This window comes from Wyeomyia smithii, chromosome 2, assembly GCF_029784165.1.
Source record: "Wyeomyia smithii strain HCP4-BCI-WySm-NY-G18 chromosome 2, ASM2978416v1, whole genome shotgun sequence".
Lineage (NCBI taxonomy): Eukaryota > Metazoa > Arthropoda > Insecta > Diptera > Culicidae > Wyeomyia > Wyeomyia smithii.
In genome coordinates, this window is record NC_073695.1 from 26,881,881 (window position 1) to 26,899,858 (window position 17,978).

Sequence of the window (17,978 nt, forward strand, 5' to 3'; positions counted from 1 at the left end):
TGTGCTATTAGAGATAGCTGATAATTGGTCAGGTTAGTCCTACGATATTTGTTTCCTTTTACACTACCGACTCATACATAATTTGCGCTAAAGTCTTATACCGATCAAGTTGCCGCGTTTCGTTTGTCTCCAATTGGGACAAATTGTGAAGAATATTTTACTAGGTTTTACACTCAAGTTAAAGGATGATTTTGATTTTGCAGATAAGCAAAACTGATTAAGTTTCAGTTCACATAGTGAAGTCGGGTTGTGTTATTAGCGCAAAGGTTATAACGCGTGGTACAGACAGAATGTTAAACAGAAAAGAATTTAATCCTGATTGGATGCATACAATCGGTAAGTCTTTTTTCTTTGCTCTACCGCTGTTGGTGTTGGTGGTGATGATGGAGTGTGCTTGATGGGTTTTCTTTCCGATACCCTCACCTGATGGAAGCGCGTATTTTTGCATGGGCTCCGACCGCCGGTGCACTGCATGCTATTTACCAAGCGCTGAGAATCCGTTTTTTACTGAAACGATTATCGGTACATACAGCACTGAACCGGAAAAGTGGTTGTATTTATTTTTGCTTTCTTGGGTTCTTTCATTTGAACCATTGCATCGCTTAGGAAGCCAGTTTATCGTTCTTTCGCAGTGGGGTGAAATTTTCTTAACTATAGGTGTGAGCGGATGATGAGTATCAGTAGGGGAAAGATTGATTTCTGTTACAATGTTAAAAAGGAGGGTGTAGAAACGCGGAAGTAATGTGCAACCAAACCGTAATATATTGTAGGCACTTGTTATGGGTGCATTCTTTAAAATGATATGCATGACTTTTAAACGAAACTATAGAATCGTCAGATCATTTTCGAGATTTTTTTAAAAACATATTAACTAGTGAAAACGATTGATGTGTATAGTATGGGTGAAATATGACCATCCACCAACAGAAATAGAACGAAAATGCAATTTTATCAACAATTCGAATCAAACATACACAAAAAAGTCTTTTCTTACGCATTACGTCTTTTCAACAGCAACTTGCGTAAAAAGAAACCTTAGTGCCATCGCTGTTTTGTTCTGTTCAGAATACCTGATGTTTTTACCCAAACAACTGATACCGATTAATGTTTTGCTAAAGGTCTTGCGTCCGTGATCGAAACAAAATTGCGTGCCAAAATAAGATTTTTTTGCGCGGGAGTCGTACCAGAACGCTATCGCTGAGAGAATATTGGTGCTCCTTGGTGCCAGCCACAATGCAGTCGCCACTCTAGTAGTGTTCTTACCAGTAAAATATCCGCCACAATTGCCCAATTGAGATTCAGCGCTAGCTCACCGAAAAATATTAGAACGTACGCTAGCGTTGCATCCGCGCTGACGAAGACCATCGCGCTGGCCAGCAGCGGTGCACTTACGATCAACCCGAACGCACAAATGTACGGATCCGCCCGCGGATATTTGCGATTGAAGCGTTGCGAAAGGTAGGATCCAAGCGGAACACCGATAATACCGGTGGTCATCGTGATAGCACCGAACACGAACGAAACGCTAGATATTCGTAAACGATAAAAAACGTAAAAACAATTTAGCATTTACATCTACCACTACAAGTTACTGTTAGCTCAAAACTAAGATAAAGGGATGCTAATTCAAGTTCGTCCTCTTCCTTCTGTGTAGAATATGGCGACACCTTCGGCCAGACGGCACCGCTTACCAGCAAAATGTCGGCCACAATTGACCAGGTCAAATTCAACGACACCTCAGCAAACAACACGAGGAAAAAACACCAGCTTTCGTTGAATTTGGCCAGTACCAACGCGAGGAAAATAAGTGGCGAGCTGCAAAACAGCCCGAAAGCGCAAATCATCGGATCGCAGGTAGGATACTGCGGACGCAACTTCCGCGCAATATACGATCCTAGCGGAACACCAATAAGTCCGGCAGCCATCGCGATAATGCCGAACTTGTACGAGACGCTTTGGGAAGAAAAGTGTTATCCTAGAACGAAAATGGTGAATCGCTAAGCGAAATTGGCTACTCACTCGTTAAGTGTGATGTTTTCGTTTCCAGGCTGGGACACCAACCCGAGATAGATGAACTTCGGTCCCCACCAGGCTAAGGCTCCGGCAACGAATGCAACGCAGGTGAAACCGGCGGTCGACAGCATGAAGGATGGATTCCTGCACACCGCTTTGATGTCCTCTCGGTACGAGGTTGCCTCCATGTGGTGCGTTCCTTCGCTCTGGCCACGCTCCGGATCCTGCAGCATCGCGATAAGAATGACGGCTACGATGCCGAGTGCGGGAGTTACTCGCAGGGCCCACTCCCAGGAACCGAACGCTTTCGCCATTTCCGAACCGACGATGTACCTGGAAGAGGACACATATATTTATGGTTTATGCATCATTCGACTCCTATATTTTATAAAATCAACAGTACGACATAATACGTTATAATAGTTATTATATTGAAAAAAAAAAAACAGTCAACAAGTCCAACTTTAATTCAAAATCAATATCATTCAATCAACCACGAGCACGCTTCCCATACACAGATATTGCAAAGAAGTAGTATATTGCCTTTACACCTTGCACCTTTATCGTTACCACGCGATTGGTCGTTATCATCCGACTACTCCTGTGGTCTCATTTTCATCCATAAAAGCAGCACAGGCATGCGGCTCGCTTTTTTCCCAATCTGGCTTCTGGAACAGAAGCATCAGCAGCGGTATTTCCGCGTTTACGATGCTGCATAAGAAGCACATACAACAGTACAACTTTTTCAAGTTCCGTCATTCTCGCTTCTACGTTTACGAAGCTGGTCGATTTTTTCTCTAAGCCAATAAAAACGACCAGCAACGCAGAAACAAGAATGGCGGAACTTGAAAAAGTAGTACAGTTGTATGTGCTTCATATGCATCATCTTTCGAAAGATTTTTAAGAACTGCTGCCGGTGCTTCTGCTTCGGAAGTCAGATGAAAAATAAACGCGTGTCGCATGTCTGTCCTGTTTTTATGCATGAAAAAATCTTGAGACTCCGTTTCCCCACTTACATGCTTGTCATTCTCCTCAGTATGTGAAAGGAGAGGAGAAAAAATTCACCGCGCACTTCCCTTCCAGTATGTGCCTGCGTGTAGCAAATGCTTTCACCACACTGCTTCTTTCTCCACTCCAAAGTGTCCCAACCAGCTTACAGAGAGACGAACACACTTCCAGCTCACCCCACATCTGATAGAAACAAGAGGGGCTAATCACTCTACAGAGAAAACGCAGAAGTACACAACAGTGTCCACTGGTGTGTAGTCCGGAAGGTGAAAAAAAACCTACCGGGCAAAAGTGTAGTGCTCGTGTAGCTACACTACGAAAACGAATTCCACCAGAGTAAATTCGACCGGCACGAGCAACGCAGTCTATTTTTTTTCTCCCAATCTCTTTTCCTCTTCTGCCATGCTCAAGAAACCAACTGTGAAACGCACCGCAGATAGCTCTGCAGTGTAATTATTGTGCTTGATGTCCACACGTGTGAGAAAGTACACCAGAGTTCATTGTCTCGCAAGAGAGAGATTTCAGATTTCACCGCAGTGATTTCAGGAAGCTCAGCAGATAAAAATCGTTTGTCGCTCTCTTCTAGCATGAGCGTTGATTTGTTCTTTAGTGTGAGAGCAGTTGTTCTCGCAGTGCAAGATGTTCTCCTGCACTCTAGAGGTTTTCTGAGGAGAAAAGACAAGCATGCCCACCTACTACTATCCGAATTTTGGTTTTTGATAACGATTGGGGGTTTTTGCCCCAATGCAAACACTGCCCTTATCAGAACAAACAAATCTGCAATCAAATAGTTAATGATTTTTATCTTAATCAATACATATAAAAGTGGCAAAAGTGTTGGAAAATTAGGAAAAAATTGGAAAAATTGGAAATTTCCTTTTTCATTTTCGTTTCTACGAAACCTTTGAATTTTCTCAAACCTTTGTTCTCAGCAAAATACGCCATTTTTTCTACATAAATCAGATGATGTTTCTTGTGATATAAAGTGAGCACGCAGCGGTTTTGCAGCTCATTCGTCAAGTTTAAAGCGAATAAAACGGATAGTTTGTTTTTATTCGAAGACTGGTTAGTATAAAGTTTTATTTTGAAATGTCGGAATAGATGCCTTCGAAGTACGTTCGTGGCTGCCAAAAGCATCGTCAGAGGCAAGGATTCATTCCTGCACCTGTTAAAAAATACTTGGGTTGACTGTTAAAGCGGTGTTGGAATTGAAACCATTGACATTTGCAAGCAGTGTTGCAAATTTTCACTGTCAGTGATAGATTCTCAGTGGAAACTACAAACTATGAATATCAGTTTCAACACGAACGAACTGAAAGGGAAAATTACTTTTAAAAAAATCCAATAGAAATTAATAAATCCGTTTTTTTCTGTTTAGAAAATACATACAGTTTTGTGACTTAGTTATCTTATTTATAAGCAAATATTAGCAAAACTTGAGCGTTTCTTAAAATTGGCCATAAGAAAATCTTCACTCTCTAAAATTTGGAAAGATGTGTTTTTTGTGTTTTTGTGATATTTCAATTGGAATACAAATATAGGGTTCATATAAAAAACAATACAATTGCTATGTGCTTATTGCATGGATTCGAATTCGAGGCTTCAGCAAACTTTTTCGGTGTGATACGGGGTTAAGTTTGATGCTCATTTTAGTACGCGATTTGGCCGGTGAAATTGCGCTTCGACACCAACTTTTTTCTATTACATACTAGAGCCTTGCAGTTCTCAACAAAGTTATAGAACATATTTTTTTTAAAAAATACTGAACGAAATTTTGTGAAAGTTTTTTTTATCTCTTTAGATTTTTAAAATATGTAGGAGGTTTCGTAAAATTTGTTTTTCTTATTACGTGTCGAATTTTTTATCATTTATTTATTTTCCAATTTTTTTTTTTGACATAAATGGAATAAACTCATCTTTTCTTGCTGAGTATAGAGTTTATAGAATATTAACAAATAAGTTGATGCCCACCACGCGAAAATTGTTTACATCCGGTAAAGTGCATAACAGCGATAAGAAAAATAAATTTCACAATAACTCGTATATTTCCCAAATGTAAAGATATACAGCTTGTGCGTCTTCTACACAATTTCTTGAAATTTCATGAGCCACATCTTTGTTGAAAACTGCGAAGCTCTAGCGTGTAAGAGAAAAAAAGTTGGTGTCTAAGCGTCATCTCTGTGGCCAAAACCATATAGTATCAGCGTCCCAGCCCTAGCATTGAGAAATGATGATGGTTTGCTAATTGTTTTGAGTTACAGTATTACTTGAGCACTTAAAAAACTTTCGTACTTGACAAGTAAGAAAAACATTATTCAACTTCTATCAAAATAAATTTCATAGAAAAATAGGTGTCTGAATTTTTGTATTAATATTTATGATGTGTCTTCTGCGAAGTTTTATAAAATTTATTGATCTACAACTTTGTCGAACACCACAAAGCTCTAACCTTTGCGGTTGGTTCGCAAACAAATTTAAGCCTTCAAATTCTCCGACGTGAGACCAGACCGAACCAAGCGCCAATATTTTCAAAATTGAGTTTCTAACACCAGTGCATGTTAAAATTGATAAACTATCTTTCACGAAAAAACGAAATCATTTGAACAGTTCAAAATCGTACTAAAACAAAAAATGTCTGTGGGTTGGTAAACGCCGATTACTCGAAACAATGTTTCTGGCGCTTGGTTCAGTCTGATCGCACGCCGACCAATTGAAGTTATAGCAATACTTAGAAACTTTGTAGAAGATCGGAAACCGGTTGGATAAACTCTGCCAGGGCTGATAATTTCGATCCGCTAGGCTGCATCTCTGGCCCAACGTGTTGATACTGTTTGTTATAAAATGGAAGTTTCGGAGAAAATTGCTGCCAATTTTTTCGAAAGCTCTTTGGAGATGATCACTATGTGTTCCAGCAAGACGATGCACCAGCGCATACTGCGAACTTGGTTCAAGGTTGGTGTCAGGCTTATCATTTCTCCTCAGTGAATCACTGGCGTTTAAGAGAACATCTTTCACAGCGAAAACAACTGCTCTCACACTGGGGGGCAAAGCTACGCTCTTGCTAGAAGAGAGCGCAGCGAATTGTGTGTATTTGAGTTGCTTGCAAAAACACAGAGCTCACTGCAGTGCTAACTCTTAAGCATATATCAAATGAGAGGAGCATCTAGATAGGAAAGTAGATTGCATTGTTTGTTTTGAATCGCGAAACTGGAAAAACTAAATCCAGCCGCTCGTCACGCATGTTTGCTCTTTGAATGCCACCGAATTCATGTCGACAAAAATCACCGCGGTGTACTTCTGTGTATTCTCGTTAGAGTGATTCACCACTCTTGTGTCGCTCAGTTGTGGTAGAGCGGCAGAAACACAGCACAAAGCAGAATGAAGAAGTTTGGTGCAAAAAAAAAAAACACTATACGCAGCGCTCATGTTGGGCAAAAAGTGAGCGGTGAATTTTTACTCTGCTCATTCCACATATCGAGGAAAATAGTAGGCCTGGTTGGTGTAGGGACAATTTGACGAATTTCCTGGTTAAAAAAGCCGCGAGGCTACCAAATCTAAACTTAATTGACTTTTTTGAGTGCTCCTACATGATGTTGAAACTTGCTAATTACAAGATCTTCAATTTGAAATAGCTTGATGTATGATGATGTATCAAACTATATTGTATACCGGTACTGTGATAACGGGACGGTTGTCTCCCGGAGACCAGATGCCCAAAGACCGTAAAGTATCCATATCGTGCGCGAATTTGCATAATAAAGATCGCACCATAAATCGCGGTGGATTCACATCAGCATTCCTATGATTCTAGTGGGTAATGCAGATCAGAAAATCAGAAAATATAAAACTAATATTCCTTTCTCAATCGATTTGCTTTGGGTGCGGCAGAGCTATACACTGTGTTAAGTCTAAAAAGAGAAACCCTCTAATGTTTTTCGGTTCGGAAGAACGGACAATTGCTGTGACGCTCAATAAATTCTGAAACAAAACAATCTTTATTCAAATTATAACACTAAACTGGAAGGCTGGGTACAGTGGGAACAGTAGGTAATGTTGGTATAGTAGGAACAGTGGGTAACGTTGGTATCGTGGGAACAGTGGGTAGTGTTGGTATAGTAGGAATAGTGGGCAATGTTGGTATAGTAGGTAACGTAGGGATAGTTGGTAACGTTGGTAAAGTAGGAACAGTGGGCAAAGTAGGTAATGTAGGTATAGTAACGGGTAGGCTGGGTAGACTGGGTAAAGATCCAAGAGGAAGTGAGAGTCCCAGTATACTTAGAAGGCTCAGAATCAAATCCAAAAGGCCTGCTCCCGGTGGATAACACTCTTTAGTAATTCGCGCGACTAGAGTGCAGTTATCTAAACAAGTAGTCTTCAACCGGTCGACACACTGTTGACTTTTACGTTTGAAATCTTCCTCGGATGTACCGTAACCACCGCACTGCACGTATAACCGATCGTTGTTTGGCCCGCGGACATCGTCGTACAGTCCCTCACGTATCATAATGCATCGCATCAGGCAGCTGGCTTTTTGATTCAACAGAAACTCCGACGATCCGTACACCGCTAATTCTCGAGGAGATATCTGGAGCATTTGTGCACATTGTCTGATCACATTAAGATGTAGTAAGTCCGGAAGAGGTACTAGCTGTGGTGATGGGAATGCACTTCCGTAACTCCGATCAAAGCAATTCAGTGATATGGAGGCTCGAACGCAAGAATCGCACTGCGGAATTTCTCGTAGATTGCACTGTAGACAGTTGTTGGTGCGAACAATACTCTTGTCGTTTACATAAATAGCTGGGTAATGTCGTGACAATGGTAGACCCACAACTCCAGTAGAATCATTCCAGGAACGAAGCACCAGTAGTTTACAGCGTTCTTCGCAGGCACCTCCGACAAATTGGAGGTATTGTTTACACTCAATCTGGGCTTGCAATTGACTTTTCAGTACCGCTTTGTGGTTACTAGCGGCGTTGCCGCTAGATGCCAGCAAGAATAACGAACTTAGTAACCAAAACATGTTGCAGGGTTTCTTTTCCCGAGTGTGACTGCAGCAACACTGACCGGAAAGAAGTTAAGTAATGTGTTTATAATAACATGGGTCATGACATTGAAAATAAAAGTCATGGACAACTGAACGTTCAGAACGTGCTTTCGAGTAGCAAAAAAAAAGTGGATAAATAAAACTGATAAACTCAGTGTATATGAACATTATAAAATAAACGTTTTTTTTTGGCGAAAGGCACAGTTATGCATTCTTTTTTTCGTGGTCATGTAATCAAGCAGTATTAGTACTCAACCAAAGAGGTGTCAGAGAACGGATCTATTTTGTTTTTGGCATGCCCTGAAGAAGGAAGTGGCTATATTTATTGTTTTTGGAGTTAATTTCCTTGCACAAAAGAATACCCCCGTAGTATTAATTGTGTTCTTAGTATTCACACATGTTTTGTGTCTGATTTCACTCAACAATACAATATCACACGCTAGCCTGGAAGGCTAATAGCGGTCTCGATCAACTAGATTAGTTGAGTTGAGAGAACTCGTTATCGATATTGTTTTTGGTACATTTTGCATGTTGTAGGATAAGTACAACGATACACCGTGCCCCAGTGCTGTGTCTAGAAAATTTCCAGCTCGAAAAGATCCACGACCTGATCGGGAATCGAAACACGACATCACAATCGTGTGGGAGAGCTAGCCGACCTACATCGCTAATCACAGAACCACGGGGACCACGATTTCACTCAAACATTGTGCGAAAAACTGCAATGGTTATCCAGTGAGAACATTCAACCAGCTTGGAGCAGTTTTGAGAGTTATCCAAATCTGCACAAACATATACACTAAAGTCGCTTTTTACGCGGGGGATACGTGCCGCGTAAAAAAAACCGCGTAAAAAACCGCGTAAATTCCGGAATCCGCGTAAAAAAACGCGTAAATTCCGTAATCCGCGTAAAAAACCGAGTAAATTCCGGAATCCGCGTAAAAAGCGACCTTAATGTACATGTAACGTCATGTTGTTATTTTTGTCTGTTAAAACACGAAAAAACATGCTTTGATGTTTATACGAAGGACGTGAATAAATATAGTTTAGGTCAAATAATTTTTTGCTTGAGCGTCTTAGTAGAATGGAATTGAATATTGAGAACCAACAGGTAGTAGAATTCAATAGAAGCATAACCTATTCTCAATATTCACATTGTTTAGGTGTTGCATTCCGCGCTCGGAACTTAATGAAGTGTTATTCAACAGATTTCGCAGCGATTCCATTGATTACAAGAAATTTGCTGTATTGTAGTACAAAATCATGGAAATTGCGTAGACATTTTCTAATTCCGAAATTCATAGCCTATATTTCGTGCACCGCAGGAGACACTATACCGATCACACAAACCCTTTTGACTCGAACCATATTATTATCATTAACAGGCACTCGGCTCAGCCAATTTGATTTATATGTAAGCACAAAGTTGGTGTTCCAACGGGAAATCTAACTTCAGAAGTATGTTTTATTTCTTCAAGTTCAAACAACCTTAAATGTTCAGCTAAGAATTTGTAAAAAAAAACAGATATTTTTTGTCTAACGATGTTTATTTTTCTTCTAGAACAAAATAACTGCTTATAACTTTGCCGAAAACATCTTACAAATCTAATTTTACTTCTTTTCTTCTCAGGATTTTTTTTCTCATTTTTCCATGATTAGACAACCGTTAATGTCTTCAAATCACACCAGGGATTGGAAGTCCCAATTAGCCAAAAAGACCAGTGAGTGTACCCAAAAGGCCGGAACCTGGTGGATAACACTCCTTGGTGATTCGTGCCAGTAGGGTGCAGTTATCCGTGCAAGTAGTCCTCAATCGGTTGACACACTGTTGACTGTCCCGTTTGAAGTCTTCCTCAGATGTTCCGTAACCACCGCACTGCACGTATAACCGATCATTGTTTGGACCGCGAACATCGTCGTACAATCCTTCTCGAATCATAATGCATCGCATCAGGCAGCTGGCTTTTGATTCAACAAAAATTCCGACGATCCGTATACCTGCAATTCTCGGGGAGATATCTGCAGCATTTGGGCACACTGTCTGATCACATTTAGGTGCAATAAGTCCGGAAGAGGCACTAGCTGTGGTGATGGGAGTGCACTTCCGTAGCTGCGGTCGAAGCAATTCAGTGATGTACAGGCTCGAACGCATGTATCGCACTGCGGAATATCACGTAGATTGCACTGTAGACAGTTGTTCACTCGAGCCACACTCTTATCGTTTACATTACAAGGTGGATAATGTCGTGACAATGGCAGACCCATTCATTCCAGGCACGAAGCACCAGCGTTCTTCGCAGGCACCCCCGACGTATTGGAGATATTGTTTACACTCAATCTTGGCTCGCAGTTGACTTTTCAGGACCACTTTGTGGTTACTAGCGGCGTTGCCGCTAGATACTAGCACGAGTAACAAATTTAGTAACCAAAACATACTACAGGGTTTCTTTTCCTGAGTGTGACTGCAGCAACACTGACCGGAATGAAGTTAAGTAATGTTTTATAACAACATGGGTCTTGACATTGAAAATAAAAGTCAGGGACAACGGAACGCTCTGAACGTGCTTTCGAGAAGCAAAAAAAAGTGGATAAATAAAACTTGCAAACTTAGTATATATGAACATTATAAAATAAGCTTTTTTTTTGACGAAAGGCACAGTTATGCATCCATATTTTCGTGATCATGTAATCAAGCAGTATTAGTACTCAAACAAAGGCATCATAGAACGGATCTATTTTATTTTTGGCATGCCCCTAAGAGGGAAGTGGCTATATTTATTGTTTTTGGAGTTAATTTCCGTGCACAAATGAGTATAACCGTAGCATTTATTGCATTCTTAGTATCCGCACATGTTTTGTTTTGATTGCACTCAAACATTGTGCGAAAAACATAACGTAGTACAATAAACCAGTTTTGAGAGTTTTTCAAATCTACACAAACATGTAAACATGTGAAGTCATGTTGTTATTTTTCTCTGTTTAATACACGAAAAAACATGCTTTGATGTTTATACAAAAGACGTGAATAAATATAGTTTAGGTCAAAACAAATCTTCTTGAGCATCTTAGTAGAATGGAATTGAATATTGAGAATAGGTTATGTTTTCAGTTAATTCCACTACCAAGTAGTTTATATAGGTATTATTGATGTTGCATTCCGCGCTCGAAACTTGATGAAGTGTTATTCAACAGATTTAGCAGCGATTCTGTTGATTACAAGAATTTTGCTGTATTTTAGTACAAAATCATAGAAATTGCGTAGACATTTCCAAATTCCGGAATTCATAGCCTATATTTTGTGCATCGCAAGACAGTCCCAATTTTTTTTTAATTGTTGTTTCTGTTTTGGCTGAAACTTTGGCTAGATGTTCCTATGGGCTGGAGATATCGTTTGCTATTAGTATACTTTTACAAATCACGACTAATTTTTGAAAATGGTTTATGTAATAATGGTATTGATGATTATGAATATTCCTGAAGTCAAAAAACTGTTTTTGTTACGAAAACTACACCATGGTAGTTGAACGTTGATAGTTGTTGAACTTGGAGAGATAAAAAAAGTACAATGTTCAATAAAAAAATACTTCAAATTTTCATATTTTTAAGAAACAACAGAGGTATTATTTACAGCTTTCCCGAAGACACTAAACCGGTCACACGAACCGTTTTGACTCGAACCATATTTCTATCATTAACGGTCACTCGACTCAGTAAATTTGATTTAGATATCAGCACAAAGTTTGGTGTGCCAACGGGAACTTCAGGAGTATGTCTTGAGTCGAGTGCCTGTTAATGTTTCATTTCTTCAAGTTCAAACAACCTTAAATGTTCGGCTAAGAATGTGTAGTTTTCGTAGGAAAAAAAACAGATACTTTTTGTCTAACGATGTATATTTTTCTGGAACAAAATTACTGGTTATAACTTTGCCGAAGACATCTTACCAATCTAATTTTACTTCTTTTTTTTTCAGGAATGCTTTTCTACTCATTTTTTTTATGATTCAGAGCTGGTAGCGACTGAGTGCCTCAAAAATAGGAACTTTAGAGACCAAATGACTAAAAAAAGAGACCAAAAAGGAACAGAAAAGAGACCAAAAAGTGACCATAATGAAAATTTATAAAGATAAAATTCAGACTAAAAAGCAAAAAAAATCTATTGATTTGTGAAAAAAGCTTGTAAATTTTAGGATATAAAATGATTGCATTGAAAGGGCAATACAAACGTATAACAGGAAGATCACTCAAAATCAAGTTTTGATTTCTCGCTTTTTCCTGGTTTTCCTAACAATATTTTCTAAATTTCCCTGTTGTTTTATTTTTGAAAATAAGGAAAAGACAGTGCTAGAAAACTATGAAAACTATATTCAGCTGTTCGTCGACACTGACAAGCTTCTACAGAGTCCAGCACAATTTTCGCTCTTTTTATCTCCAAATCGTTCGCAAACTTCGCCTCATTGCGTTTTTTTGTTTCTTTCACTTTTTTGTTGTTGTTAACTTGCCGCTGAGCTTCAAATGCTTCTGCTATGGGAAAGTTCTGACCAGAGTTGATATTTGTTGACACTTTCAGAGTTCTCCCTTCCCGCTTTTTGCATGGAAGTGAACTGTCAAAACACCTCATTATATTTCATGCGATGGAAGCAAGACAACAAAATCAGTTTATCAGTTAATGAAGATTGTCAAGGCATCGGTCAGTGTCAGTGAAAAAGTGTTTCGATGAGGTTCATTTTGGTTGAGTGGACTGTTTGTTTTTCTTTTTCGCTTTGAAGTGAAGATCATTTGGTTGGATTTGTCGTCAAATTTTATTCCGTAACCGTGAACGATGCGCGCGATCTATTTCATCTGAGTATAACAGCACGTTACTAGGACGAAAATCTAGTGTATCTGAAAGAGTGCTGCGATCATTGGAAGTGAAGATTGAAAATGATTGGCTGTAATTTTCGGAGAATTTTGCTGGGAAAAATGACTTTTCTCAGCACTGGTTCTGACCCTCGATTTTCAAGTTTCAAAGCAGGCAATGTATGTGATTTCGAGGATGCGAATAATAAACATGGGCTGAGGATGTGATTTAGACTTAGAAAAAAATTTCCTCATCCAAACGGGACACGAACCCGCAATCTCCGATGTAGCATTTCGTTTAGCGGTAAGATTCCAAAGCCTTGTCTTCTCGAAAAAAAAATCTTGTAATATTTTACCTCAATCAGATTTTGGAAGAAGACACCGAACAGTGGTTCAAGTTTTGCCTACTTATTTAACCGATGAAAAATAATGTCTTAGAAATGCATGAACCGTCGAGCCATTTTGTTATCTCGAAAAAAAATTTTTTTTTCGAAAAACTTCGATATCTTGAACACACAAAACTTTCGAGCTGAGGCCAATAGAATGTATTAGCAATTTTTTCAAGGTCCGTAAATTAAGTTAAACCGACACTACAAACAAATTATCAACAAAAAATATTGTTCTTAATAATCCGAGTAAAACACGAAGTCGCTCAAAAATACGGTAAAAATATCATAAAAAGCAAAGAAGTCATTACGGTTTTTCAAGAATTCAATAAAGATGAGAAAGGTTTCGCGCCAACTCGACTGAGGGGTTGGTAGTAGCTTTTCAGAATTCAATGGAACTTTGAGGGTGTGTAGGCCTTAGTACCCCAAGTAACTGCATATTTTTTTATTTATATGTATTAACATTTGAAAAGGGCTTAAGTTTTTTTTAATAAATTGATATATCTGAATAAAAAACCGAGATAGAGGAAAGTTGCGAAGGGATGACATTCAAAAAAGTTTAAAATATAGAGATACTTGAATTTGAGATTCTATACTAAAAACAAGGAGTGATATTCAAAAAATTGATTTTCTCAGATTTTATCTAAATAAGTTTTTTCAGACAGACAATTCAGTTACCCACGACTGCCCAGTTTTGAAGAAAGGGGTCCTCTTGAAGGAAAAAATTTTTCTAATAAACAACTTGTTTTTCTCTAAAAGGACCCCTTCTTTCAGAATAATTTTGCAACAAGATGAAACAAGAGCCATCGTTTCGGTCGTTGGTGATGTACTGCTATTATTATTTTTCAATGGTGAATATCAATAAACGCATCTTTCAACTGTCAAAACCAAGACCTTGGAGTTACTATGCGCAAGCTGTACTTTTGTTTCATGCCCGCTCTTCTTCAATTCGGTGCAAGCACTTTTGCGAGAAGATTGAATTTGTTGGAGAAAGTTTGGTTCCATGAATTTTTATCGCAGAACTGATTGTAAATTGTACATTTTGTGTTGATAGAGTGTAATAATTTTGAAAAAGACACACTAAGTCTCTATTTCGGCAAGAATTTATATTATATTAGTTTGTCTCTTACATTCTCGCCCCTGGGGCAACTTTAAACGAAGATTTGAATCGAATTGGTTATTGTCATATAGAATACAGTCTGGTCCGAATTTGTGTTAGAACGACTCCTACACGTTCAAAAGAAGCAGGAGGCAATACATACCCGTACACCCACCGAGATTATTGTGGCACTAAGTAAAATAGACTCTCACATGTGTCGTTATGCAAGAGCAGGGCCTCCGCGATATAAATTTTTGGCCCCAGTTTTGGCACAGACAAACAGACGAGCCACTCGATGACGATTTCTTTGTCCAGAAAAAAAAACGATTGTTTAGAAGTTTTGTTTATTGGGCAGTAATGCCACTGATGTTGCTAAAAACAAGCGTATATACTTATTAGCAAAAACAAAAACCGTTTTTACGAAAATTAGTTGCACTGCTGTTTGTCTATGGCTTTAGTATATGATGCACAATTGGGTAACTCAACTCAACCCAATCGAAAATTTGGAGTAACAGAGGCATGAGCGAACATTTAACACTTCAAAATTTAGTGCTTAAACGTGCTCCACCTTAAAAGGCAAGTTGAAATAAGTAGTAGTTAAAATCAAAATGATTGACGAGTTTCGAGACTACAACCTTTTTTCGATAACCAAAAAGCTCAGTTAAAGTTTAGACAAATATTTTAAAAAGTGCTTAGTCCCCGAATCCCGCCGATGCTTACAGATGTTAAGAAACAGCAAAAGATACTTATCCGTCTAATTAAGGGGTTATATACCTTTTTAGTTTTCAAAAAACCGAAAAAAAAATGTATTGCATTATCTTCAAATACAACATCTTGAGAACATTTTTACAAATTTTCATACAGATCTGGGCAATAGGAAGAAAGTTAGAGCGATTTGCAGCGCGTCCCGCCACGGCCACATAAGCTAAACTTGAAACTTTACACGCGATTATCTCGGAACAGTGTTTTTCGAAAAATGACTTTGCCGTGATCCTGATTGCGGGAAAGCTACTGAACCGATTTCCTTCGTTTTTTTTTTAATTTTCGTTATTAAATTCGCCGTTCCTTGAACGTTCCCTTTTTGAAACATACAGTTAGGGCATCTTCAGCGGTGGTCTATTTTTGAAACAAATTTATACTAGATTTACACCAGCGAAACCTGAATAGAACCAGCTAATATAGACCAACTTTTCGTTCGCCGCACCGGTGTTGTATATCTTGTTGTTTTAAACCGCTGACATCTGTCACACTGTCAACAATTCAACAATTCAATACCATGTTATCAGTTTATGAGACTTGAATTGAAAAGCACTCAATATTTAACAAACGGAAATACGATAATTTTCACGCACATTAAACGATTACTTTGGCAAGACACTTTATATCCACAAGACTTTATGAATTTGATGGTTTGACCCGAGCGTTTGAGACATTTCTCAGGATGGATTGGTGGGATCGAAAAATTTCTGCTACAAGTAGGGCTTCGGAGGATAGCGAAAAATATTTGATCGCGTAGATGTTCATCTTCCGTTTTCGTCTCATCAATCTTTCAAAATCTTGTAGTTCTTCAAACGTTGGTTGGGTTTTGAGGATATTGAAACAAGCTTGGGGTGGCATTGCGCAGCTCGATTCGAACGATTTTCGCTATTTTCGAGTAGGTCACATACTGCCAGTTATGCTTCAAGATCAAAAGGAGCTGTCATTGTCATTTGTCCTGTGGCTCATCTAACCCGCAAAGTCGAAAAAATACGAAAACGAAACATAACGCCCACAGCGATCATTTAGTTTTGTTCGAGTTGCTCGAAATGAAATGCGCAATATCACCCCAGCATTTTGAACGTTTTCAGTTCAGTGTCTTCGAGAAACATTTTTCTGGCCTCTCAAGGTCTCCTCTAGTCCCACTACAATTATGGCGATTAACAAATAGCCAACATATTTGTCATCCTGGTAGCTGATGGTTGCAAACCAAGTAGTTGAATCTACGGTTATGGTCTTTCAGAATTCCTCCTTTTGCTGGTCGGTTTCCTTGAAGCCAAAAACGACAAACCTGTTCATATTCTTCTTCAGAAAAGCCACAAAAATGAATTGTGAATTGTCATAAAAAATCATTGTTTTGTTTATTCCCCAACACTCACAAAACGCTTACATGGAAATAGCCAAAAATGAGGTATTCAATTAAAATATGACATTTTACCCACCGATTGGTAGCGTACAAAGGGTTTTAGAACGATCTATTCCTTGTTCCAAAAAGTAACAAAAATAGACCAAAACGTATACCAGTTTCAAATTTTTTCAATTTAGATCTGGTATAAAACAAAATTTACACCACCGGTGCAGCAGTGAATTTGAGTTTGTTCCAAAAAAATAGAACAAAACAACGATTTGGACCACCGCTGAAGATGCCCTTACATTTTGCCGCAAAAAAAATTTTAATGCAATTTTTAGCGCTCAAAACGTGCATTTTTTGGGAAAAACGTTCCCGTTTGCAATGAAAAAAAAAAAATACTCATAAAAGCGATCGTTCGAGGACCCGGCACACTTCTAAACTAATGAAATAATATGAGTTTTTTGATTTCGGTTGACCCGCTGAGTCTCTATCAGGATCACCGCATGCCTCTGCAAAAAATAGCGTTTCGGGGAAACGGCCATTACTCCAGTAATAATTGGTATGTCACAAAATCAAACGTATTTTGTTGTTGTTGATAAACTGTACTATCAGAAAAATACCACTTTGATGCAATGAAAATGGTGCTATACACTTAAAAATAAATTCAAACTTCTCTCATTTTTCTCGACCAAAAAGGTTAGATTTCGCAGGTCTAGCTACTAAACCGCTGTCTATTCTGGTTGAAACTAACAACCAGGTTTTCCATAACAGAGAGGATCAAGCCAATGGCTCACAGATTCTCAAGTTGATGTTTTTTTTTCAGAAATGGTTCAACAAATGAAACTGGAGAGAGTGGCCACCCTGTAAATTATTACTTTGGTCGCATGAATACTACTGCATTTCAAATTTTTTTGAATGTTTAGTTTCCGGATTTGCATCATAAAAGGCTCCCAGCTGGTCTCGAGGTATGTTGCTGGTCTAACAAGCCAGTCGTCGTAGGTTTGAATCCAGTTCGGAAGAGAGACATTTAGTGTCGTAGTGCTAACCGCGCAATTATATTGTATAATATAACGGTGGGCTGCGAAACCTGTGTCAAATAAAACAACAAGGTTAATAACGAAACGGAATGTACCTGGAATTTGCTTCCGCATCACATGAAAGCAACGTACTTCTAGCACACTGGCAACTACTTTTTTGGTCGCTTCGAAAAAATAGCTTGGGGTGAAAGAGCCTTTCGATTTCAGGATATTTTCTTGAATTCTGTCCTTATTTGTGATGTCATTTTCTGTAGTACAACGGATACTTCTTCCAACCTCGCCTAATAATTTTAACGAGAAATCAAAAAAGAGACTTTTAGGTAAAAAAGAGACCATTTTAGAAGAAAAAAAAAGACTTTAGAGACCTTTCGTTGAAAAAAGAGACTTTTTAGAGACTAGCTTTAAAATATAGACCAAGTCTCTAAAAAGAGACCTGCTACCAGCCC

General features: G+C 38.6%; 3 protein-coding genes across 5 annotated transcripts in view; all 3 read right to left on the reverse strand.

Annotated features, from left to right (window-relative positions):
- Window positions 1-17,978, reverse strand: part of LOC129722584 (protein spinster) — a 72,754-nt gene that overhangs the window by 3,770 nt on the left and 51,006 nt on the right. For 2 of the 3 annotated variants that reach the window (XM_055676168.1, XM_055676166.1), the window contains exons 3-4: window positions 2,020-2,346; window positions 1,264-1,525 (exon numbers count right to left, since the gene is read on the reverse strand). In XM_055676168.1, coding sequence (XP_055532143.1) covers window positions 1,264-1,525; window positions 2,020-2,346 — 589 coding nt within the window. Of the gene's footprint in view, window positions 1-1,263; window positions 1,526-1,691; window positions 1,954-2,019; window positions 2,347-17,978 lie in introns of all 3 variants that reach the window. The other variant, XM_055676167.1, reaches the window with a different exon arrangement.
- Window positions 6,805-8,576, reverse strand: LOC129722585 (general odorant-binding protein 45-like). The gene has a single exon (XM_055676170.1). The coding sequence runs from the start codon at window positions 8,042-8,044 to the stop codon at window positions 7,034-7,036; it is 1,011 nt and encodes a 336-aa protein (XP_055532145.1). The 5' UTR covers window positions 8,045-8,576; the 3' UTR covers window positions 6,805-7,033.
- LOC129722586 (uncharacterized) lies at window positions 9,707-10,504 on the reverse strand. The gene has a single exon (XM_055676171.1). The coding sequence runs from the start codon at window positions 10,218-10,220 to the stop codon at window positions 9,774-9,776; it is 447 nt and encodes a 148-aa protein (XP_055532146.1). The 5' UTR covers window positions 10,221-10,504; the 3' UTR covers window positions 9,707-9,773.

What these genes read in the sequence shown, in the direction of transcription:
- LOC129722585 (XM_055676170.1), bottom strand. Translation starts at nt 8,044, where the DNA reads ATGTTTTGGTTACTAAGTTCGTTATTCTTGCTGGCATCTAGCGGCAAC.
- LOC129722586 (XM_055676171.1), bottom strand. Translation starts at nt 10,220, where the DNA reads ATGCGTTCGAGCCTGTACATCACTGAATTGCTTCGACCGCAGCTACGG.